The sequence below is a fragment of the Wallemia ichthyophaga genome (genome assembly GCF_000400465.1).
Source record: "Wallemia ichthyophaga EXF-994 unplaced genomic scaffold scaffold16, whole genome shotgun sequence".
Classification (NCBI taxonomy): domain Eukaryota; kingdom Fungi; phylum Basidiomycota; class Wallemiomycetes; order Wallemiales; family Wallemiaceae; genus Wallemia; species Wallemia ichthyophaga.
Window position 1 is genome coordinate 55668 of NW_008806289.1, and position 23453 is coordinate 79120.

General features: G+C 44.8%; 13 protein-coding genes across 13 annotated transcripts; 8 read left to right on the forward strand and 5 right to left on the reverse strand.

Annotated features, from left to right (window-relative positions):
* Window positions 1-466: 466 nt before the first annotated feature.
* J056_001507 (Polyketide synthase PksJ) lies at window positions 467-5364 on the forward strand (the record flags this gene model as incomplete). Its single annotated transcript, XM_009271135.1, has 6 exons — window positions 467-655; window positions 707-1120; window positions 1167-2921; window positions 2970-3411; window positions 3713-4211; window positions 4263-5364. The coding sequence occupies 6 exons, from the start codon at window positions 467-469 to the stop codon at window positions 5362-5364; spliced, it is 4401 nt and encodes a 1466-aa protein (XP_009269410.1).
* Window positions 5365-5638: 274 nt separating this feature from the next.
* J056_001508 (Protein MEI2-like 2) lies at window positions 5639-8160 on the reverse strand (the record flags this gene model as incomplete). The annotated part of the gene is made up of 3 exons (XM_009271136.1): window positions 5639-5891; window positions 6295-7195; window positions 7245-8160. The coding sequence occupies 3 exons, from the start codon at window positions 8158-8160 to the stop codon at window positions 5639-5641; spliced, it is 2070 nt and encodes a 689-aa protein (XP_009269411.1).
* A 66-nt stretch (window positions 8161-8226) lies between these two features.
* Window positions 8227-8949, forward strand: J056_001509 (Ras-related protein Rab-5A; the record flags this gene model as incomplete). Its single annotated transcript, XM_009271137.1, has 3 exons — window positions 8227-8297; window positions 8350-8463; window positions 8520-8949. 3 exons carry the CDS (start codon window positions 8227-8229, stop codon window positions 8947-8949), a joined length of 615 nt encoding a protein of 204 aa, XP_009269412.1.
* A 53-nt stretch (window positions 8950-9002) lies between these two features.
* Window positions 9003-9769, reverse strand: J056_001510 (Coatomer subunit delta; the record flags this gene model as incomplete). The annotated part of the gene is made up of 2 exons (XM_009271138.1): window positions 9003-9679; window positions 9727-9769. 2 exons carry the CDS (start codon window positions 9767-9769, stop codon window positions 9003-9005), a joined length of 720 nt encoding a protein of 239 aa, XP_009269413.1.
* Window positions 9770-9925: 156 nt separating this feature from the next.
* Window positions 9926-11283, forward strand: J056_001511 (N6-adenosine-methyltransferase 70 kDa subunit; the record flags this gene model as incomplete). The annotated part of the gene is made up of 4 exons (XM_009271139.1): window positions 9926-10746; window positions 10795-10804; window positions 10852-11038; window positions 11090-11283. The coding sequence occupies 4 exons, from the start codon at window positions 9926-9928 to the stop codon at window positions 11281-11283; spliced, it is 1212 nt and encodes a 403-aa protein (XP_009269414.1).
* Window positions 11284-11344: 61 nt separating this feature from the next.
* Window positions 11345-12076, reverse strand: J056_001512 (uncharacterized protein; the record flags this gene model as incomplete). Its single annotated transcript, XM_009271140.1, has 1 exon — window positions 11345-12076. One exon carries the CDS (start codon window positions 12074-12076, stop codon window positions 11345-11347), a length of 732 nt encoding a protein of 243 aa, XP_009269415.1.
* Window positions 12077-12126: 50 nt separating this feature from the next.
* Window positions 12127-13467, forward strand: J056_001513 (putative histone-arginine methyltransferase CARM1; the record flags this gene model as incomplete). Its single annotated transcript, XM_009271141.1, has 4 exons — window positions 12127-12469; window positions 12517-12681; window positions 12735-12872; window positions 12920-13467. 4 exons carry the CDS (start codon window positions 12127-12129, stop codon window positions 13465-13467), a joined length of 1194 nt encoding a protein of 397 aa, XP_009269416.1.
* Window positions 13468-13502: 35 nt separating this feature from the next.
* Window positions 13503-15681, forward strand: J056_001514 (Protein sly1; the record flags this gene model as incomplete). The annotated part of the gene is made up of 7 exons (XM_009271142.1): window positions 13503-13678; window positions 13725-14564; window positions 14614-14788; window positions 14838-15019; window positions 15066-15180; window positions 15225-15303; window positions 15353-15681. The coding sequence occupies 7 exons, from the start codon at window positions 13503-13505 to the stop codon at window positions 15679-15681; spliced, it is 1896 nt and encodes a 631-aa protein (XP_009269417.1).
* A 48-nt stretch (window positions 15682-15729) lies between these two features.
* Window positions 15730-16623, reverse strand: J056_001515 (tRNA-splicing endonuclease subunit Sen34; the record flags this gene model as incomplete). Its single annotated transcript, XM_009271143.1, has 1 exon — window positions 15730-16623. One exon carries the CDS (start codon window positions 16621-16623, stop codon window positions 15730-15732), a length of 894 nt encoding a protein of 297 aa, XP_009269418.1.
* A 60-nt stretch (window positions 16624-16683) lies between these two features.
* J056_001516 (Methylenetetrahydrofolate reductase 2) lies at window positions 16684-18803 on the forward strand (the record flags this gene model as incomplete). The annotated part of the gene is made up of 6 exons (XM_009271144.1): window positions 16684-16712; window positions 16756-16777; window positions 16823-17464; window positions 17515-17796; window positions 17857-18594; window positions 18642-18803. The coding sequence occupies 6 exons, from the start codon at window positions 16684-16686 to the stop codon at window positions 18801-18803; spliced, it is 1875 nt and encodes a 624-aa protein (XP_009269419.1).
* Window positions 18804-18870: 67 nt separating this feature from the next.
* On the reverse strand, window positions 18871-21217 carry J056_001517 (Protein bimA; the record flags this gene model as incomplete). Its single annotated transcript, XM_009271145.1, has 6 exons — window positions 18871-19065; window positions 19116-19745; window positions 19796-20185; window positions 20233-20319; window positions 20371-20497; window positions 20541-21217. The coding sequence occupies 6 exons, from the start codon at window positions 21215-21217 to the stop codon at window positions 18871-18873; spliced, it is 2106 nt and encodes a 701-aa protein (XP_009269420.1).
* Window positions 21218-21522: 305 nt separating this feature from the next.
* On the forward strand, window positions 21523-22848 carry J056_001518 (Casein kinase I-like protein hhp1; the record flags this gene model as incomplete). Its single annotated transcript, XM_009271146.1, has 5 exons — window positions 21523-21604; window positions 21656-21750; window positions 21807-21890; window positions 21946-22068; window positions 22120-22848. The coding sequence occupies 5 exons, from the start codon at window positions 21523-21525 to the stop codon at window positions 22846-22848; spliced, it is 1113 nt and encodes a 370-aa protein (XP_009269421.1).
* A 245-nt stretch (window positions 22849-23093) lies between these two features.
* On the forward strand, window positions 23094-23452 carry J056_001519 (uncharacterized protein; the record flags this gene model as incomplete). The annotated part of the gene is made up of 4 exons (XM_009271147.1): window positions 23094-23109; window positions 23156-23231; window positions 23277-23314; window positions 23358-23452. 4 exons carry the CDS (start codon window positions 23094-23096, stop codon window positions 23450-23452), a joined length of 225 nt encoding a protein of 74 aa, XP_009269422.1.
* Window position 23453: the final 1 nt, after the last annotated feature.

A 23453-nucleotide genomic window follows, 5' to 3' on the forward strand; every position in this document is an offset into this window, starting at 1 on the left:
GAATACATTACTCATATGCATTCAAGTACTATTTATATTTTGACATGCCCACTAGAAATGTGATTGAGGACGGCTTTGGCAGGCGAGATGAAGATAATTACAAATTAATCACCGTCTTACAATCATCTAGGCTATCCCTGAATGTTGTCTGGAATCCTCGATTGTTCATCACACAGGCTACTTTATTGAAATGCCGATAGTGAAAATCTTAATGAAATGCCCTAACAAAGGCTATATAAATCGGCTGCTATTAAGGGGTACGTTATGAATATAATGACGCTGACAATCTTCATTCCCGGCGATAAATTACCTTAATTGGCAATTTACATTCCCGTGCTCGATACATTCCATATGTTTAAGACTCGTTGACGGTGAACACGCCGAGAATAACTCATTCCGCAAAAATATATATTTAAGTCGTCGATCCCAGCTTGTTTCTTCCTTACAATCAACTTACATTTCTAATATGTCAAGCATCATTAATCTCCTCAAGTCCCAATCAGACAACCACACCCGTGGACTGTACTTTTACCCAGGTGCTGCAAAGACTAAGCCTAGCTTTACATCCTACGCCAGCCTCTACACTCAAGCCTTAAATATCGCTGCCGGTTACAAGAGCGCCGGCTTCAAGTATAATGACATTGTTCTACTCTATGTGAGTGATTCATTCATTCGGTGGCAATATTAATACTGATAACAAAATTAGATGTCCTCACACGAAGCTTATGCTTTACACTATTGGGCTGCTGTACTCGTCGGATTAGTACCAACCATCCTCACTCCGCTCACCAATGATCCTAAGCAAGTCGAAGCTCACTTGAGCCATTTGAAGAACCTTCTTGACCCACGCATAATTGCATCTTCAGAGCTTCACGCTCATTTGGATTCCATTAAGGATACCTCTGAGATCTACTCACCAGAAGACATACTTGCAAGAGCCAACGGAAAGGTTTTGCAAGACTCAGACATTAATTCAACAAAGGATTTGGCTTGTTTGATGCTGACTTCCGGATCTACTGGTAACGCTAAAGCTGTCGAAATGCGCCACGAAGCTATCCAAGCTGCTGTCAGGGGAAAATCTCAAGCACTTGGTCTCACATCTGAGACAAAGTTTCTTAACGTGAGTGGGATGTTGAATAGAACAAAAGCATACTAATATCTATCAGTGGATCAACTTTGATCACGTAGCCAACTTGACCGAGTGTCACCTCACTTCAATGTACCTCGGTGCTGACCAGTACCATGTTCCTGGCGCAGCTCTCCTCACCAACCCACTCGACTTCCTCCAAATTATTAACGATCAACGCATCAACTTCAACTTCTCACCAAACTTCTTTTTATCTGCCCTGCTCGACTCATTCAACAGAGAGCTCAAACACAATGCTGATCTGCGCTCCAAGTACGACCTTTCATCGCTCAAGAAGATTACATCTGGTGGTGAGGCCTCGTCTACTAAGATGTGTGCTACTCTTATCGAGCAAGTACTCGCTCCAATGGGTGCACCAAAGGACCTGATCGTCCCAGGGTTTGGACAGACTGAAACATGTGCCGGGTCTATTTTCAACAAGACGTTCCCATCACAGGAGATCCGCGACTCAAGAGCTTATGCTGCAGTTGGATTACCAATGAACGGCATCGAGATGAGAATCGTTGACCCAGAGACCTCAAAGGCAGTAGCTGATGGTCAAACAGGTGAGCTGCAGATCGCCGGCCCAGTCGTCTTCCGCAAGTATTACCGCAATGAGAAAGCGACAAGAGAGAACTTCACTCCTGACGGTTGGTCCAGAACTGGAGACAGAGCATACATGTCATCATCTGGCTGTGTCTTGGCTGGTCGTGACAAGGACTCTATCATCACCAACGGCGTCAAGTACTTCAGTTCAGAGATTGAATACATGCTCGAAAACGCTGGTATCGAAGGTATGCTCCCATCATGGATCGCCGCAGTGCCATACCGTCCAGAAGGTCACGCTACGGAAGACATTCTTATCTTCTTCGCTCCATCATTTGACGTGAGCAAGGATGTCAATGGTTTGAAGGATGTTGTCGAGGCGATCGCCGACAGAGTCGTCATGTACTGCGCTCACCGCCCATACCGTATTCTCGCATTACCTACTGAAGCATTCGGCGGCAAGTCTTCTCTCGGTAAGATCTCGCGCAACAAGGTATTGAAGGCTTACGATGCTGGTGCATTTGTCAAGTATGAAGCTGAACAAAAGTTAGCTCTTGAGGAACTCCGCCGCACTCAACTCGTTCCACCTGAAACAGACTTTGAGCGCAAGGCTGCAGCTGCTATGGCTGAGACTCTCGGCCTCGACTACAAGTTCATTGGTCGTCACGACAACTTCTTCACTTTCGGTGGCTCATCGCTTGAATTGGTTAGATACAAAAACATACTTGAGAAGTACCTCGGATTGACAGAGGAGCTTCCTCTCATCACTGTCCTTCGCAACCCAACTCCTGCTACACTTGCGCCATACTTGGACAGATACTTGCGCACTCAATTCGGTGAAGTTCCTGACAATGCTGATGATATCTACGATCCAATTGTTCCACTCCAGCTTAAGGGTTCCAAGCCTCCTCTTTTCCTTATCCACCCAGGTGTTGGTGAAGTATTGGTCTTCTTGAACCTCGCCAAGTACATTACCGACAGACCGGTGTACGCTCTTCGCGCTAGAGGTTTCAACCCAGGTGAAACGCCATTCACGGACATGAACACCCTCACGGATGCTTACATGGCTGGTATTGAGAGAACAAACCCAGATGGACCATACTGTATCGCTGGATACTCATACGGTGCATGTCTCGGATTCGAGATCTGCAAGAAGCTTGAAGCAAAGAACAAGGAGATTGGTTGGTTTGGATGTTTCAACCTTCCTCCACACATCAAGGAACGTATGCAGCAGCTCGACAGAGTTGAGGTGAGTGGAAAGAAGAAAGTCATCTACACCTACTAACTATTTTCTCAGGTCGTTCTCAACCTGTCCTACTTCCTCGGCTTGATGACAGAGGACTACGCTCATGAGATTTCACCAGAGATGCACAAGTACACTCCGGAGCAAGTCGTAGAGCACATAGTGGCTATTGCACCACCAGCTCGTCTGCAAGAGTTGGAGTTGACAGCTTCTAAGCTGCTCAACTGGGGTTCTATTGCTGAAAATCTTCAAGCTCTGGCTAGAGGATATGAGCCAACAGGAACAGTGTCGAACATTAACGTCTTCATTGCGGATCCACTGGCCGCTGTTGCCAAGACGCGTCAAGAGTGGTACGAGAAGAAGTTGACCCCATGGAAGGATTTCACTAGAACTGAGCCTGTTTTCATCGATGCTAAGGGCGCACACTACACCATCCTTGCACCAGAGAACGTCGTCGATTTCCAATCCAAGATGAGAAAGTCTCTCGAAGCACGTGGTATGTAAACCAACCCCGTCTTATTTCCCCCATCACGCTCAACTATTTCCCTTTTTGTCTTATCTTTCCACTTTTAGTTCTCTTCTTATAATTTGGATTCATGGATACTTTTTAAACTATATAATCTTGTCTCAGCCACATCCATGATTTGAGGCACACTAGCCACACTATCCACACTAGCCACCAATCCCAGCCAATCTATCTAAATCCGGTAATGGGTTTTAAATACCAAAAGTGAAAGGAGCGGAGTATTCAGAATTACATGTGCTAGTAAGATTTGTCACTCTAAATTTGAAATCAGTGACAGTTTCAAGTCATGCACTGCCCCCGACGTACCTCTTCACTTTTACGGAATCGGCTGTTGAAGGGGCTGAAGTGGAGGCAATTTGGCTATCAAAGTCTTACAAAAGAACGATGAGCATGATAGATTTGAAAGACTTATACACGACAACGCTATTAAGCTACGAAGAAGAAGAAGAATCTAGTCTTCTCGATAAAGGGTATGGGCAGCATTTCAGGTCACTCGATGCATTTCTACAAAGCTTTAAGCAGTTACAGCCAAAGCAGTCACTCGCTAATCCTGTTCCAAGCGCTGGTTGGCAGGCTTTTGTCATTATTGATAACAAACTGCAAGGGCACATATGCGTTGAAGAAAAAGTTGTACAGAACTACTTCAAATGCCTTTCAAAGCGTTACAATAGCGATAGAATAAGACCACCAAAACATGTAACTCAAGTTGTTCCACATAAAGATTTCAAACCAGGCAATATAAAGTATATATCCGATTACGCGACCTATCGGTGGGTTTTTGTATGTTTATTGTTTTACACCACACTCACACTCCTACACAGCCTATTGTATCGCTCATTTGACAGCCACATTACTCAAATCATTCGCAATCGCATCCGCAAGCATTCACCAAAAGAGTCAACTTCGCTGTGGTTGAGTAAGAAGCATACCTTTCTTGCTCTAGATGTTGAATGGTGGGAGAACGTTCCCGTAAATATTCTTGAATTCGGCTATGCTATCTGCAGAGCTTCCTTTTTAGCAGGCAGAGAAGACGTTCACTGGCCGCCGATACCTGAGGACAACTATCGACGCGCACACTACAAAGTCCGCAACCCAGGCGGAGTGACTGATAATCACAAGCCTTTCATCTTTGGAAAAACTAAATCAATTTACAAAGACAGCGTGAGGAACTTGTTGGAGTCCGTTATTAGCAGCTTGTCTTCGCCTGAGACCTCGACTGAATTGAACAATCTCGTCATTGTTGGTCATGGTATACAGGAAGCATTCAAGAAATGGAAGTTGAATGTGCCTTCAAATGTCGTCATGATAGACGTCGGCCAGCTGCACCAGATGATATATACAACAATGGGTGTATACCCACTCAGATCAATACTCGACACACTCAAAGTACCATACCAAGCGCCAAGTCTAGGAAACACGGGCAACGATGCCATGTGGATTATGGAAGCTTATGCGACGTTGTGCGAGCAGTACGGAGCAGGTAGAGGAAAAAACCAATCGTCATCGGGTGGTAAAGTGACTTCCTCCGAGAATTTTTCCAGCGGTACATCCTCAACGAATGAATCATCTTCAGCTGAAGCCAGCAAGTTGAAGAAGAGGGTTTCTTTCAGTGGAGATGCTACGTTGGGAGGTGAAGAGGCAACTGCTACATCCACACCAGGCGTCTTTGCACCATACAATCCCATGATGGGTTATCCGCAAGTGCCAGGAAATCATCCAATGGTGACCCCAATGATGGGTCCGATGATGAGTCCAATGAGTTCAATACCCCTCGCATCGCCACCATCAATGCACAATCCAAACGTTGTTGATTTCAGGAAGTCTGCGGCGTTTAGACAATCTAATCTATCGCTTAGGCCTGAGTTGAAGAAGGGGGATTACTATCAGTCATTTGAAAAGCGTAAATCTTCATCGCATTTGTGATCAGTGGCGTGAGCAGAGTGATGAGCAATAGCTAAGACATAATAGAGACATCCGCAACGAGCATTCAAGTGGGCATTTAAACATTCACAAGGACATTTAACATATTTAACTGAGATTTATTTAAGTTGACAGCAGGGTGTATTATAGATATTATGTAATTCCAATAGAGTATAATATATCCGTTTATTCCGCTGAGATGTATGTCAGATGAGCAGTTACATGCCTGACATGGCGAACAAACTTACGTGGTTAAATGATATCATCCAACAATTTCTTACAAACCAGCTGCGTCTAATGCAGCATTCTTTGCTTCACATCCGTATGCGTCATCCCAGTGTCTTTGAGCGATGGCTTGTTGTTCTGGGGTAAAGTTCTTTTGGTTGCTGTTGAAGAGGGTGTATTCGGTAGGGAAACCTTCTGGACCGCACTTAAGTTGAGATCTATCCCAAGCGAGGACAGTTGAAGTGAGTGCGAGAATGGCTACAGAGATTGTGCTGATGAACTTCATTTTACTTGGTATTGTTTTCCTGCCTTGTGAGTGTCGCGGTTAACGTATGAAGGAAATGCACGTACTTCTTTTTATAGTATGGCAGCTGTCTCCGAAATTTTCAATGTCCGCTCCGAATTCGGTATGTGATATTAAAACGCGTGTTAGATGGCCGAATTTGGTAGATCACTAAGAATAGTGTGATGTTTTTGTAAAAGTTATTGTAATTGCTACTGATATCCATTTAAGTATGTGTAGCATGTGTCAATTACATTTTTCACAAATTCCAAACATCCACGAAGCTGTCATGGACATAGAAATAGCACACAGCACAAAACACACAGAAAGAAGCACAGAGAAATAACAAAAAAAGTAAATAATCGCATTAGTTTATTATTACATCCTTTGTTTTGCTTATATGCGTATATGCGTACATGTCTCACTGGCTATTCAGCATCGAAAGCAACGCTTGAACTGATTGTGGGTTAGGTGGTGCTTCTGAGGGTGCTTGCTGTGGTTGTACTGGTTGCTGTTGATGTATTGATTGCTGCTGCACCGGTTGCACTGGTTGCACTGGCTGCCGCTGCTGTATACGTGGATCTCTTCCCGCTGTCGACATACCCGGTACGGAAGAAACGGGTTGCATTGTCTGATAACCGTTGTACATGGGTTGCTGAGGTGCATTTGGCTGTGCACTCTGGTAGCCCGCTCCAGCACCCCCACCCATTCCTATTCCCATTCCTGGCATTGCTCCTGCTCCTGCTCCTACTGGGGCTGGCGCATACCCGCCCACACTTCCACTACCACTACCGCTCACGTTACTGCTCGCTGCCTGCAAGATACTCATTATGTTTGGTGGGAGGCTGCTTTGTTGTTGCTGTGGTTGTGGTTGTGGCGGTTGGGGAGCGTGAGGTGTATGTGTATGTGCGTGTGTATGTGGATGGGGGTGCGGTTGCATGCCGAGTGGGGGTGATTGACTCGCATAGTATGGCGGTTGCGTGGGCTGCATGAATGGCGGCGTAGGCATCATAGGTGGTGCAGTGTGTGCAGTGTGCGCGGGTGCGGGTGCGTGCGTCGGCATTTGCATCGCTCCTGCTCCTGCTCCTGCTCCTGCGCCCACTGCCGCTCCTCCCACACTCGGATTCACGTTCATGTTCATGTTCAGCGTCGACGGATTCAGCGAGCTGAGCAAAGCTTGTACACGCTGCGCATCTGCTAAGCGGGAAGTGTCTAGTGTTGTGCCATATGCATTTGCAGCATTATAAGGAGCAGGAGTAGAGGAGAGAGTAGCGGGTAGATATCCACCATAATGCTGCTGTGGCTGTGGTGGTCGACTGATTTGACCTGAAATGTTGTTAGGTGACGCACTGACAATCTTCTCTCGCTCACTCACGATTCGAATACGCGTTGCGGACATTGCTCTCATTGCTATTGTGGCCGTAGCTGCGGGGAGCACTCGGAGCACTCGGAGTACCAGAAACACCAGAAACACCAGGACCATCACTTATACTGTCGCCGCGACGATTTTTCGACCGACGCTGACCTCCGCGTCTCGATCTTTTAGCTGCAGACTTGCTAGCAGACTCATTGAGCGCAGCCGCAGAGAAATCCCTAGGAGGGTTGTTCACCAAATGCTCAGCACCCATTTTATCAGCATAACCACCAGATTTCTTAGGGGCGGAGACCATTGGACAATCCCATTCAAAGTAGAGGTTCAGCGTGCCATCGAGCCAAGGTTTCATATTCAGATTATCAAAAGCAGCAAGGGCAGACCTCTCGTCGAAGAATTCAACATAGCGGCTATCACTTCTATCGTCATAATCTCTGATATCTTTGACTTGGCCATATTGTTCAAACAGATCAGACAGCGCCGAGTCGTTGATTGGCTCAGTGCAAGACTCTAACCAAACAGACAGCGTGCCTTGGTGTTTACCGCGGTCACAGGGCTGTGAAGTCTCGTCAGCCTGTGGGAGACTGTAATGGACGTCTAGGGGGCGACCACCAATATGGGAGCCCTGCATTGCATTGAAAGCAGACTCAGCGGCGCGGACGTCGAAATAAGTGATGAAGCACATACCGCGCCTCTTTATCAGGTCAAAGAAGTTAGCGAGCTCGCCGTAAGATTCAAAAGGGGTGCGTATAAGCGCTGAATCTGCTTCGTAGGCGATATTACGGACGAAGAGAGTTCTACAAGGCTTAACACGCTGTACGCGTTCATGAGGCTGGCTGTGCTGCTCGGGATCGCCGTCGAATGAAGCTGGATTTTGCGGAAGCGGGTGGTGTACGTGCTTGGATCTATCTGCTGGCATTTAAATTAAATTTTTTGAATTTTAAAATGGTAGTTGAGAACCAACCTGTGCAACGTACTTGCCCAAATGCCATCACCGAAAACACTAAATTTTAAGTTAGTTTTGCTGGGGGAATCAGCTGTAGGGAAATCTTCCATGTGAGTTTATATATATGTACATGTCTTTATCATCCTCTCACGCCTCCACCAGCGTCATGCGCTACGTCAACAACCAATTTTCAGACGATAGGGAATCTACGATAGGCGCGGCTTTCTTGACACAGCACATGAAAGTCGGTGAGGATACTATCAAGTTTGAAATCTGGTGGGTGCTTGATCCACCCCTGATATAATCACACTCACTCATATAATGTCTTACAGGGACACAGCCGGTCAAGAACGCTTCGTTTGTTTGGCTCCTATGTACTACAGAAACGCACACGCTGCTCTCGTCGTTTACTCTCTCGACTCCAAAGATAGCTTCGATAGGGCTGTCAAGTGGATCGAGGAACTACGGAGGCAGTCAGACACCCATACTATCATCATCCTCGCAGGCAACAAATCAGATATCCCTGATGATACCAAACAAGTCTCTCCTCATGATGCTCAGGCTGTGGCTGATGAAATGCAGGTCGAATTTTCAACCACTTGCAGCGCAAAGAGCGGTGGCGGTATTGAACAACTCTTTGTTGAGATTGGTAACCGTCTTCCTATTGAACAAGCTAAGCAAAAGGCCTTTAAATCCCCTCAACAAGCTATCAAGCTCGATAAGGCTGACTCAAGTGGCCAAACAGAGACATGTGCTTGCTGAATTTTCGCATTAAAGAAATGTTGTATTCATATCGAAGGTATATTGATATTGTGTTAAAACTGATCGATTGTTGTCTTCTTTTTACCCAATTTCATTCCACTGCCCTTGAATCCAGATGATGTTTGAGTTGAAGGGGGTGTAGGTGCGGCGGATGCGGATGAAGGTGAAGGTGCATCAAATGAAGGTGAAATGTTAAGCTCAGAGGAAGAAGAGTACTTGCCAGCAGATAAACCAGTTTGTGCACCAACTTTTGCAGCTTCCCTACGTTGCATCTCTAAAGCTCTCGCCCGTCTCTTCAACTCCTCCTTAGCCTCCATTTCTTTGTTCTTTGCAATAATATCTTGAATCTTTTCCTCGTGACTCTCCATTTCCAACAAAGATTTAATTTGGTGTATGTTGTTGTTGTCTCTGTATCCAAACGCAATAATTTCATCCCAAGCGACCAACAAATCGAAAGCGTTATTAATAACAGACTCCTGGGTGTGCTGCTTAATGATATCGATAGTTATCCTGCTAAATAAAGATAAAGATTCAATGTCCTGGAGTATATTTGAACCCTTGTTTGTGATCAGCACCAGATAGAGCTCATCTAGTGGCTGATACACAAATCTTATGTTTTCAATTTCAACTGTAGTATGCTGGCTGCCTAAGGGAATTAACTTTGGGAACGTATTGAGTAAGCCTTCTACTCTAGATCTTGTCAATTGCATGTATTGACGGGATATGATGGCTATGTGTGTTTTTGAGAAATGTCTTAATATCCCAATACAAACCCACGCTTTCCTGATTTCGTTGAGATGGCTGCGCTTAGAATGGTCATTGTGGTTGTTGAGGTGTGAGGTGTGAGGTGGGAGCAAGTATTTCTTTAGTTTTATATTTTAATATTTCCGTGTTTTTATGTTTTTATAATTATATTTCAATTCTTAATACACCCTTCCGCCTTCTCGACCCATCACCACCCGACCACTCACTCACGATGGAATCTGCCATTCTTGAATTGATAAGCCATAATGACATCACTGATCCAAACCAGCTTCTCAGGCTCCTTATTTTTCACTATCCATCCCTCAACCTTTCTTTCAATCATTATGACCTAATCACCGATTCTCTATCAAACCTCCGTTTAAGCCTCCCTTCAACATCTTATACTCCTTTTTCCCCACAGAAACCATCGCTGTACTCTTCCTACGCCCGTTCTATCATTCCTGATGAAAATTTTATCCAAATTTGTCCTAACACGACCAGATCTGACTGTACCTTGGAATGTACTAGCGTACACTTTCAACCTATTCTCAAGCCATACTCTGATCATTCATTCGGTCACTGCTCTTATCTTAACACTTGCTACCCTTTCTACAACAACACCCCTCCTTCCCTCTCAAACGCTTTTCAAGCTACAAAGCTCAACAGCCCCAGATTAGACCGTACTTGCAGATATTTGCATTTTGAGCTGGAGCAGCCTACTCCTCCAACTAAAAGTCGCTATACTGATCTAGTTGATGGTGAATCTCTCAATTACAGATCAGATTTGGATAAGTTGCTCAATAACAAGAGATTTCCCGCCCAATATCTCAATTGCGATCTCAGATCATTCGATTACAACACCCTCGGCAAGTTTCAAATTATTGTGGCCGACCCTCCTTGGGATATACATATGAGTTTACCCTATGGTACTCTTACAGATGATGAAATGCGTAAAATGCCTATGTCAACACTCTCAGAAGAAGGTACGCTTATCTTTCTCTGGGTCACAGGCCGTGCTATGGATTTGGGCAGAGAATGTCTTTCAATTTGGGGGTTGGTGAATTTAATGTGTTGTTGTCTCTAACTGACAAACATTGACAGCTTCAAAAGAGTTTGTATAATCTTTTAAACGGTTGGCATCTGATGAAAAAACTCCAGGTCGAGGAAATAGCCTGGGTGAAGATCAACCAACTTCAGCGTCTGATACGCACAGGTCGTACAGGACACTGGCTTAATCACACTAAAGAGCATTGTCTGGTCGGTATCAAAGTGTCCGAAGATGGTGTCGTCCGTTGGCCTGAGTGGTTGAACAAAGGCATAGATTGCGATGTGATAGTTAGCGAGGGTGGGTAATGGTCTTTAGAGCACTTGAATTGAACTTTGATATAATAAACAGTACGCGAAACGAGTCGGAAACCAGACGAACTTTATGGTATGATCGAGAGGTGCTGCCCTTCAGGTCGCAAAGTGGAGTTGTTCGGTCGGCGGCACAACGGACGTGATGGTTGGCTCACATTAGGAAATCAGATAGGGAAGGATGTTGTACATGACAATGATCTCGCAAGCAGGTTGAATGCAAGGTGTGTATGAGGTGCTAGGATTACAATACAATGCTAATATGTTACAGGTACCCGGAGAAGAAGATACAAAGTCAGTCGTAGGATGATAAAAAAGCACCCAAACCGGAGCTGGGTGTATTAGGTTGCGAGCTGCTATTGCTATTGGTATTGCTCTTGCTGTTTTTGTCCATTTCGCGAACCTTGTTTCGAGCTAGAAGTTCTTGTAGACTTGAAGGATGTTTGCCTTTCTTCCTTTTCTTGTTGCTGGTATTTGTCTGTGGTTGTGACTCATGTGACTGCTGAGACACAGGCATAGGTGAGGCTGCCCTACTTGAAGAAGCCGAGCCACCAGAGCTCATCTCCTCCAATATGATTGAAGGATCGTAAGTCAAATCACTGAGATATTTCCGCTTGCGCGACTCGTAATCGCGGATGTTGGAGACAGAGGAGCCTGGCAAGCTGTAAACGAAATGGCAAGTGAGGCAATGAGCTATGATGTAGTTCCTGATTATATCGCCTTCCTTGGAACCTTGTTCGCCGTGCTCTTGCGCCTTCCTTTGCTTTCTTCTAAGCTTCTTCTTGGCGGATGCGATAGAGCGTCTAGAGCGGGTGGACGTAGTAACAGATCGACGCATGCTGCCGCACTTTGGACAGTGCGGATACAGCTCACTGTGTTGTTTGGGGATGGATTGCTCTGACTTCTCCACGCCGGCGCGGAAGAGCAAGTGGGAGTATCCAGAGTATTCAGGGCAGAGTTCCGATAGTTCGTGTGCCAATCTGTGCCTGTAAAGAAGGTTTTTCTGGGCTTCTGTGGCTGTCGACATGGCTGTGTGCGTTAGAGAGTGACGTCCAACGCGATTTAAATATTTTCCATATGGCAGATAACCTAGAGCACCCAGACCACGGCAAGGATACCCCTTACTTTGCTTACTACGCCGCACTCGTTAACCAGGCTAATATGCTCATGGATTCTGCTCGTACTGGTGTTTATCAGCAAAGCATCCTTGGTAACTCTCAAACGGCTTTCTTGGGAAAGGATGTACTCGACGTCGGTGCTGGCTCCGGCATTCTCTCCTTCTTCAGCGCTCAGGCAGGTGCTAAAACCGTTTACGCTTGCGAAGCTTCAGATATCGCATCGAAATTGCAGCTGATTGTCGATGAAGCTGATAATGGTGGCAAGAATGCCTTCCTCAAGGATAAAATTAAAGTTGTTAAATGTTTGTTTTGGGTAGTGAAAAATTTACACACACTAATTCACCCATAGCTAAGATAGAAGATGCTGCTACTAGCCATTCGATACCCAAAAAGGTTGATACTATCGTCAGTGAACCAATCGGTGTTCTCCTCGTTCATGAACGTATGATTGAGTCTTTCATCGAGGCACGCGATAAATTCCTTAAGCCCGGTGGATCCATGTTCCCTTCGTCAGGTTGGTGAAACAAGATGGCTTAGCTTGAATACATCTTAACATGCCCACTTCAGGAACAATTGAACTTGCCCCATTCACTGATGACGCCTTATACACTGAGACAGCACAGAAAAGTGGATTTTTCCAGCAAACTAACTTTCTCGGCGTTGATTTGAGTGTTTTGCAAGACGCTGCAAATGAAGAAGCTTTTAGTGGGTTTACCAGGGTGTTTGAGGCTGTCCAACTAACCCCAAGACAGGTCAACCCGTCGTTGGAATGTTCCCACCAAACCAACTTATCGCAAACACTACAAACAATCACCTCATAGACTTTTATACATGCTCGATGAACGATCTAACCTCATTCACTATACCATTCACCTGGCAAATCACACGAACGGCACTTTTGCATGGAATTGGTGGATGGTTTGACCTGCATTTCAAAGCAACACAAGCAGGTGGATTGGATTTATATCTTTCTACAGGTCCAACAGCTCCACGTACTCATTGGCAAGCTACGCGACTGCTTTTTAGGGAACCATTAGCAGTAAACGCGGGAGAAGTGGTTAAAGGGGAGCTTAAATTTAGTGTGAACGATCAAAGAAGCTATGATATAGTTGGTACAACAGAAATACAAACGTCCAAGGAATTCTACACAGCTCAACATCCTCAAAGTAAATCAAACCCTTACGTCAGAAAACAAGTATGGAGATTACATGACCAGACGTATAATTACAACTACAGCAATATGTATCACATACCAGAGAGCATGGCAGCTGCATATTCAGGATATGAGCCAGTTGCTTAGGCTTTGTCTCTTGTATCCAAACCATCATCATCTTCATGTCGTTGCGAGATCGCCAGAGGAAGAATATTGAAAATATTTTGAATTTCAACGATAATAAGAAAACGAGTGATTTAGTGTGGAAGGTGTTGGTGCTTGATGGCGTATCTAAGGATGTCCTCAGCACCGCCGTTAAAGTACAGGATCTTAGGGAACAGGGCGTGACACTACATGCGTGAGGATTCACTTATAACACATACACGCACGCTCACAGTGTCCAGATTCCTCCACAACGAAAGACCTCAAATGAGTGATGTTCCTGCCATTTACTTTGTAGAGCCATCGGTGGATAACATGAAGCGTATCGCTGCAGATGTCGGCAACTCGCTCTACGAATCATTCTACATCAATTTCACGTCACATATACCCAAACATCTTCTTGAGCAACTCGCCAGCTCAATCGCCCAAACGGGGAGAGAGGATTTAGTAAAGCAGGTTTATGATCAATACTTAGACTACGTAGTTTTATCACCCACTCTATTCTCTCTTCTCCCTTCCTCTTCCACACCTTCGTTTCAGATTCTCAACCATCCGTCTTCCTCAGAGGAGATTATAGAAGCGGAAGTCGACAGGATTTCGCAGAGCTTGTTCAGCGTTCTCGGTACTGTTGGGTCTGTACCCATTATCAGATGTCCGCGCGGTAATGCGTCGGAAATGGTAGCCCGTAAGCTAGATGAACGTTTGAGGGATCATCTCCTCTCTACGCGCAATTCTAGTCTTTTCAATGAAGATAGATCTCTTCAGAGACCCCTGCTTATTCTGTTCGATAGGACCCTCGATCTCATACCAATGTTCTCGCACAGCTGGACATACCAGGCACTTATTGGTGATGTACTCGACCTGAAGCTCAACAGAGTCAAAGTAGAGACGCCAGAAAATGGAAAATTGTCGAAAAAGTCATACGATCTCGACTATAAGGATTTTTTCTGGTCTAAAAATGCTCCAAACCCTTTCCCACAAGTCGCAGAGGAGATCGACGCTGAGCTTACCAAGTACAAATATGACGCAAGTGAGATTACCAAGTCGACTGGAGTATCTGATGTGAAAGATATTAGTCAAGTGTGGGTTGCTCAATATAGGTGAAACTGTGGTCTGACGTACGTACTATAGCGACTTTTCTTCAAATGCTGCTAATCTTAAGAGCGCTATCACCGCCTTACCGGAGTTGACTGCGAGGAAGACTACGTTGGACTCGCATATGAATATCGCTACATCATTGCTCACTGCTATCAAGACTAGAGGGCTCGATACCCTTTTCCAGACTGAGGAAGTTGCAGCCAGACAGGTGAGGGCGTTTTATTGACCAAATTGTCATCTGAACTTTACACAATCAGTCTAAAAATCAAATCCTTGACGTATTGAAAGAAGTCGATGGGGCTACTCCTGATGATAAACTTAGATTGATTATCATTTGGTATCTTTCAGTTCCTTCTCCTAATTCGGCTGATGTTGCTGAGTTGGAGAGGTACTTGGCTGATAAGGGTATCGATTTGAAACCATTTTCTTATATTAAGCAGTGGGTTGGAGGTTTTACGAAATTTATCTCTTACAAGATGAAATAGAGCTCGCCAAGTGAGCAGAATGACTTCACTTACTGCTGCTGCGTCGACCGTTGCTGCTGCTCCTACTAATGGTGGTAGTGATTTATTTAAAGGATTTAGTTCGATAAGTAACAGAGTAGGTAGAATTTTGATAAATGGTCAACAACTAACATTTCATAGCTCACCGACAGATTGCGTGAAGGTGGTGTAGGATTTGACAATATACTCTCAGGAGTAAAAAACTTCCTTCCAGCCAAGAGTAGGTCGATTATTGGTGGGATTGATATCCACTTACTTTGTTTTCACAGAGGAGCTGGCTATCACAAGACTGACAGAGGCACTTATGGACCCGTACAACTGCTCATCACAAGCTAGTCAGGACGTAGACGATTACCTCTATTTCGATCCAAAGCAGTCGAGGTCGACATATGGGCAGAAACCAAGACAGCAGGGTGGCCACAAGCAGAGCTTCGATGAGTCGTTGGTATTTGTCGTTGGTGGTGCTTCTCTGGTGGAACATGCCAACCTTGTGGAGTGGGCGACGCGCCCTCAACAAACGCAAAAGAAGGTAACTTATGGTGGAACAGATATAAGCTCACCCAAGGAGTTTGTTGGTGTATTATCAAATTTATCATAAGGAATTATGTATATATCTATATAAACTGAGGCAAAGGAAATAAGGCAATCAAGTACCGAAACCAGCCCATTCTAAGGAAATATAATCGACTTTGTTAGTCTTGTCGTTGTAAGAAGCTAGAAGGTGAACTTTTTTAACAGTAGTGCCTAAACGACCCAAAGCGACAATGTCGATGGGCTTAATTGAGGAGGACATGCTTTCTAAGACGGTGACAGTGAAATGACTGTGATAACGAAGAGGATCACCGGGATAAACGAGTAAATGACCACCGAAACGAATACCATCACCCATGAACATACCTCTTTGCCAGAGATCTTTGAAAACTCTGCACTTGTTTAGTTCAAGGGGTGTTTCTGGGTATGTCCAAACATTTGCACTTCTAGCGCTATCTAAGTCAGAGTAGATTAGATTATCGTTATCGAACGTGTATTCTGAAGTAGCGGGTACTGTGATAGTAAAAGTATTTGGTAACCTCGATTTCTTCTCATCAACTGGAATTGGTGAAGACTGAGTGAAAGTTGAATCTGTCTCAAACATGAAACCAGCTTTAGATTTAGCAGCAGCTCTCTCTTCTCTCTTCTGTTGACGCCTTTGGACATCTTTATCAGAAAGCACTGGCTCTTTGGAATTCCTAGCCTTTGTCTCTTGTGCTTCCAGTTCAATTTGATGAAGTTTGTGTTGGTGATAGTGATTGATCTCATCATTAGTAGGCAATCTAGCATCATTTAAATCCACAAACTGAGCCACGCCTTGCTCAACCAATACCCAGGCTTCTTCTGGTAGTAAAAGCAGTGGTGGCCCAAGGAATACATTCTGCTGCTGTATCCCTGGCAGTGTGCCTACAAGTATTCCTGATATATGGTACTCCACTCTAAGCCTAGCAATATCCCATACATTCCAAATATACGCTCGTTTGTTCGAAACCCCAATCTTTATTTTCATCGTTTTGAACAACAACGACCATGAAAATTATTGATAAAATTAGCCAGTCACGGGAGTCTAATGAGCCGTTCTTCAGCCTTGAGTTGTGTGTTCAGTCATTCCATTTCTATTCTCTTTCTCACTCCAGCTCAGCTTCCCTCCGAAAACTGAGCAGGTTCGTTGGCGTGTACTCGAAAAATCCCCTCTAATTCCTTAAAAGGGCTTCGTTAACCTTAAATCTCGTCTTCAACGACTCTCTCTCCTCAATCCTGGCTTCATTTCCGTCACTTGGGGCGCCGGTGGCAGTACTGACGAGCGATCCCTCGAATTAGCCGCAACCGCTCGATCCTTAGGCTTAGATGTTCTCTTGCACCTCACTTGCACTAATATGCACAAAACTCGCATCGATTCCGCTCTCGATAGAGCCAAACAGCTCGGAATTGATAACATTCTCGCCCTTAGAGGTGACCCTCCACGAGGCCATGAGTATTGGATTGAGACTGATGCAGCTTTCCGCCATTCCTCAGACCTCGTTCATTACATCAGACAAAGACACGGCGATTCGTTTTGTATCGGTGTAGCTGCTTATCCAGAGTGTCATAAAGACTCCTCCAGCGCTGCACAGGATCTCAATTATCTCAAACTCAAACAAGATCTAGGCGCTGATTTCATCATCACTCAACTCTTCTACGATAGCGATGCTTTCCTCAATTGGCTTGACAAGTGCGCGACGAATGGTATCGAAATCCCAATCATACCCGGTATTATGCCTATACAAAACGTACCAAGTTTGCGCAGATTGGCTAACCTCTGTGGCGCGCATATCCCATCTGTAATCTCGGATCACTTGGAACCTATCAAGGTGCGTGCTGTAATACTAAAGTATTCATTTAGCAGCTAACACATACAAAGAATGACGATGCTTTGGTTAAGGATTACGGTGTTGAGCTGTCGACATCGATGGTGCGCCAACTGATCGATAAAACTAACAGCGAGAAAGATAAATACCGTCATTTGAGTCTACACGCCACACATTTCTGCACTCTTAATCTTGAAAAGAGTGTGAGGAGAATACTAGCCAATCTTGGTTGGTCCGCTGGACTCGACTCTTCTAGTTTAGAACCTAACGGTCTCACAAACAAGAATTCTGATGCCTTGGAACGGGCACGCCTCGGAAACAGACTGGTAGCAGAGGTGAGTTGGTCGTGGCAACCTATTTCTTAATGACAAAGTGATAAACTGACAAAAATCAAGAATGGCAGCACAGGTCACGATACATCGGGAGCTCCACCACAACTGAGCATAACAGCTCATGAAGCAGCAGTGAGGGCGCTGCACGCACTTAAACACCATCCACCATCTGAAGACTCAGGTTTGCCGTCTTCCAACAAGACATCATCTGGTGGTAATAGTCTATGGGACGAATTTCCAAATGGTCGTTATGGTGATATCAGATCACCGGCTTATGGTGAATTAGATGGATGGGGTGCATCACTCAAAACGTCCTCCCAAAACGCTCTCAGACAGTGGGGTTATCCACTACAAACAAGTGATATTAATGAAATATTCAAGAAATACATCAATGGCGATATATCATGTCTGCCTTGGTTTGAGGAGAATCTCGATCCCGAGTCAAACTCTATCAAAGATTATTTGTTCAAATTGGCAGAAAAGGGTTGGTGGACCGTCGGTTCACAGCCTGCTGTCGATGCTATTGAATCTAGTGATGCTGTTTTTGGGTTTGGACCTAAGAATGGATGGATCTTCCAAAAAGCTTTCGTCGAATTTTGGGTACCTGACCATCAACTCGAACCGCTCTGTAAGAGATTGGATGGCTGGAAAGATGGTGGTTATTATGCAGGTAATGCCAAGGGAGAAATGAGAAGTAATTTTTATGAGGATACCATCAATGCTGTCACTTGGGGTATCTTTCCAGGTCAAGAAGTAGTCCAAACGACGATAATTGAAGATGTTTCATTCAACGCATGGAGGGTGGGTTATGATATATTGTAAAGATCTCAGCTGAAGATTTTCTGCAGGAGGAAGCATTCGACATTTGGCTTGAATGGTCAATGCTCTACAGCCCCAAGAGCGCAAGCCAACAGCTAATGAAGAATGTACATGATAATTACTGGCTGGTGAGTGTCGTGCATCACGACTACAAGGATACATATGGATTATGGGATTTCTTGCTATCATAAAGATAATATTGTAACAATAAATAGAACAACTTTGGTAATTATGTAACGCAAAAGTGCAGTGTGTTTACTAGCTGCTGTACTGATTTTCAATAATCTCTCCAACTAAGGTGGCAGATTTCGGTTCTATGTCTTGAGCGATAGCGAAATGCCTAGCGGCACCAGCAGCGTTACCGAGACGGCGATAGACACGACCGAGGAGGAGATGAACGTTGACTTCATCAGGTGCTGCATCCTTCAAGAAGAGGAGATCAGGGAGTGCTAGCTGAGGGTGATTTTAATTATGATACTTTTAGTAGCAGCAACACTACACACCTGGAACTTGTTCATCAAAAAGAGTATATGAGCGCGTTTGTATCTCGCCAGAGCGCTATTCTCTTGTAGCTTGCAAGCCTTATTATAAGCGTGATATGCGGCATCAAGAAGATCAATTCTGTCTCTATCAGCGATCCCTTTCTCAATAGCGGATCCCACTGAGCAGAGGAGAACGACATTTGAGGGGTTAATATCGGTAGCTTTCTTGAAGTGGTATTCCGATAGCGTCGTCTTGCCTTGGTTGAGATAGACGATACCTAAGCCATACCAAGCGTTATACATGCGTCTATCGATGCGTATAGCAGTCTGGAACCACTGTGCAGCATTATCCCACTCCTCTTTAGCAATGCATTCGTGTCCGGCGAGTACATTACTGTATGCGGAGAGGGGTGCTACTGCAGCAGCGCGAGTGAAAGCGACGAGAGCATCAGCGTGTTCATTCGATAATGACAGTGCATTCCCGAGAGCGATCCACGACTGACACGATTTCTTATCGACACGGACGAGATCGTGCGCCAGAAAAGCGAGCGACGTAGGCCGGTTAAGATGCCACAGCACCGTCGAGTAGATATCCATATCCTCACTTCTATGCGGAGCTAGTGCGCGCGCCGCTGCGAATGCCCGCTCGGACTGTTGTGAGTGGTGAGTGGCAAGTAGTAATAAACGCACGTTTCACACACCTTAATGTAGTCAGCACATTCAAAATACGCCCGGCCCAGCCAGCATAGAGTCGTGGGTGTGCGCGCGGGCCCGCTACCGACGTGTGTGCCGTATGCACCCGCACCAAGATCAGGACCGAGAAGCGCATTCAGCGTTGATATCGCCTCGTGGCTACGGTAAGCACCTAGTGCCGCGCGCGCAGTCGCGAGCGTACGTAATAGCTCGTTTAGCTGCTCCTCCCCCTCCCTCGCATTCTCGCCTGCTTGTTTGGTAGTGTTGCTTACGCCGTTACTGTCGCCATTGCTCTGGCTTTGGCTCTGACTCTGACTCTGGCTAGAGTGCCCAGTCGCACGCGACATCTTGCTCGCAGCTAATGGTGATGGCTTCTTCCGCTTGTCGCGCGCGGGCGGCTGTAATTGGTGAGATACTCACATCGCTCGGCAACCCCATGACTAACCTTGGATATACCAACTTTGGAGGTAAAGTTGGCTAGTCTGTTACTTCGTCTCGCCTGTGCTAGTGTGTCGGGTGTTTGTTTGGCTGGCTGTGTAGTTGGGTGAGTGATTATGCGTCGTTGCAACTAGCACGCTCCCACCTTCTTTGTTATGGGTCTGAGACTTGATTGGAGGAGACTTTGCTTTTGGGTGGCACGTGGACGCTTTGGGAGAACTGATGGGGGGAGAGCGAAGCTGTCGTCGTCAGTGAAAGTGTTGTTCTGAGTGCTGGGTGGAGTTAGTGAGTAGAAAGAGATGAATCACAACGAACATTGGATTGGTAGGGGTGTCGATGGATAACGTAGGTGGACGAAATTTGGCTACTGGGCGAGGAGCCATATCCGGAGTGAAGAGGCCGACGTCGGAAAATGAGGTAGAGTGCCGCAGAGAGGGTTGTTGGTAAGGTTGTGAGGGTACTTGTGAGGGATTTGATAATAGAAGAGTTGGATTTGGATTAGCTCCCAACGCGCAAAGAGCATCAAAAGCCTCCCAAAGAGAATGATCAAGGGAGAGAGCTTGATTGAAGTAATCAATAGCGGACTTGTGGTTGTTTGTAGATTTAGCGATTCTGCCTAACCTACAGGCAGTAGCAGCGGTAGAAGAAGCAGTACCAATGGATAGAGAAGGAGAGAGAAGAAGCGTGTTTCGATCAAGTAAGGCGTGTGCTTGCTTAGCAGCTTTCATAGCGTCCAAGTGAATATTTAGTTTTTCTGAAACCTCAGCGAGGAGTAACCAAGACTTAACGTCGTGTTGGATTTCATCGTAGTTTTCGATGAGAAGGTCGTAGCATTCGATGAATCTGGAAGAGTTGAGTAGAGTGAAAGCCAAAGAGTAGATTGAGGTCGTGGATTTGTTGATTGAGTAGAGTAGACTAGAGTAGAAATAGGCTGATTCGATGAGTGAGTGGCTACACGTGTATTCTATAAGGTTGATTAAATTTTCAATCATTATCAAATTAAGACAAAGTGAAAAGAAATAAAACGCGTGAATTTGATTGAGTGATGGTGGAATGGGTTAAGGGTGAGATAGTGAGATGGAAAGCGGATAGACAAGGTGAGTGAATGAGGTAGATGTATATAAAGAGCCAGACGAAATTAAATTAAAATAATTTTATTCCAATTTTAATTTAAATTACTTTCTAGTGGTGTGGATTATCCCGCCGTCATCGAGCCTTGTTTAGTCTCTACAAGGTTTGAGACGTAAGTTGGGAATAAAAATAAAAAAATCTAAATTCTAAATATCTTGATAGAATCATGGATAGCAATATTCTCAGTATGGACCTCCGCGTTGGCGGTAAGTATAGAATTGGTAAGAAAATAGGTTCAGGTTCATTTGGTGGGTGTTTATTAGGCTGATTATAATTTCCCTATCTAAGTTACGTCAAAGGTGATATCTATCTTGGTGTTAATATCATCTCTGGTGAAGAGGTGGCTATCAAATTAGAATCCATCAAGGCAAAGCACCCACAGCTTGAGTATGAGGTGGGTTTGGTGTGCTTTATAGGCATTTACACATGTCTGATTACAACCAATCACAGGCGAAAGTATACAAAACTCTTGCTGGCGGTGTTGGTGTCCCTTTCGTACGTTGGTTTGGTAGAGAATGCGATTACAATGCAATGGTTAGTTGGAATTATCCCAATCAATTTCAAGTTCCCCTAACACATCTCTATCAAGGTCATTGACCTCCTCGGTCCCTCCCTTGAAGACCTTTTCAACTTCTGTAATCGCCGTTTCACCTTGAAAACCGTTTTACTCCTCGCAGATCAACTAATTTCACGCATTGAATACATTCACAGCGTGAGTTTAATCTTACTCCTCCTACTCAACTCTCTTACCTTGAATTAAAAGCGCAATTTCATCCACCGTGACATCAAACCTGATAATTTTCTTATGGGCATCGCTAAAAGAGGAAACCAAGTTAACATCATCGATTTCGGTTTAGCTAAGAAGTATAGAGACCCAAAAACTCATTTACACATACCTTATCGTGAGAATAAGAACCTCACTGGTACTGCACGTTACACTTCCATCAATACTCACTTGGGCGTAGAGCAATCTAGACGTGATGATCTAGAATCCTTAGGGTACGTTTTCATGTACTTCTTACGTGGTCAATTACCTTGGCAAGGTCTCAAAGCTACCACAAAGAAGCAAAAATATGATAGAATTATGGAGAAAAAGATGGTTAGCTCAACTGAAGTTTTATGTCGCGGTTTCCCTCATGAGTTTGCTATCTACCTCAATTACACTAGATCTTTACGGTTCGACGATAAGCCTGATTACTCTTACTTGAGAAGGTTATTCAGAGACTTATTCATTAGGCAAGGCTTCCAATACGATTATGTTTTCGATTGGTCTGTTCAACAGAGATACGATGATAGACGTAAACAAGCTCCTGAAGAGGCTACCACTCAAGCTGCCACAGGTGCTCAAACTCCTGCTGCTGCTGCAGCTAACCCCTCAGCTCAACCCGCTGTTAAACAATCTGACAGAGTTTTGAGATCATCAACTCGTCATGCAGATGGTCAGCCACAACCACAAGCAGGACCTTCTGGATCTAGACAAGCATGGTATTAAATTCATTACTCTGAACAATCCAATTTCAACACTTGAACAAATCTATCTACTCACTTGACTCTTCAATAATCAAACTTCAACGCTGTTTAGGCTCTCTATTTACTCTTGACTTTGTTATATCAAGCTTCTTCCAATTCATAGTAGTTTATAACTTTAATAGTGGTGTGCTGTGGGAGTATTTGTGTGTTGCGTGTGCTGTGCGTGTGTGTTGAACTACACACACCTCCTTCTCAACAACCATCATCATGTTTGGTTTAGCAAGTCAGTAGCTGATTTATTTCAACCGCTTCAATTAACGCGCTCCAAGAACTCACGCATTACGCATTCGATGCTGTGCTCATCTCAATCGTCCTAGCAGGCGTGAAAAGATCGACTGGGTTAACGTGAGTACATATTTTACACCAAATAATTTACTTAGGCAAACCAAGACTGGCTTTGAAGAGGGTGAAGAATAAGGATGCCAGAGGTGAGTACTGTCTCCGCTCACTTGATATCTCACAATCCAGCAGGCATTATCAAATCCTGGCTGAATATTGGAGAGTATTGCTTCGACGCTGCTGTGATCATGATGCAGCGATCAAATTCATTCATAAGAGATGCTTAAG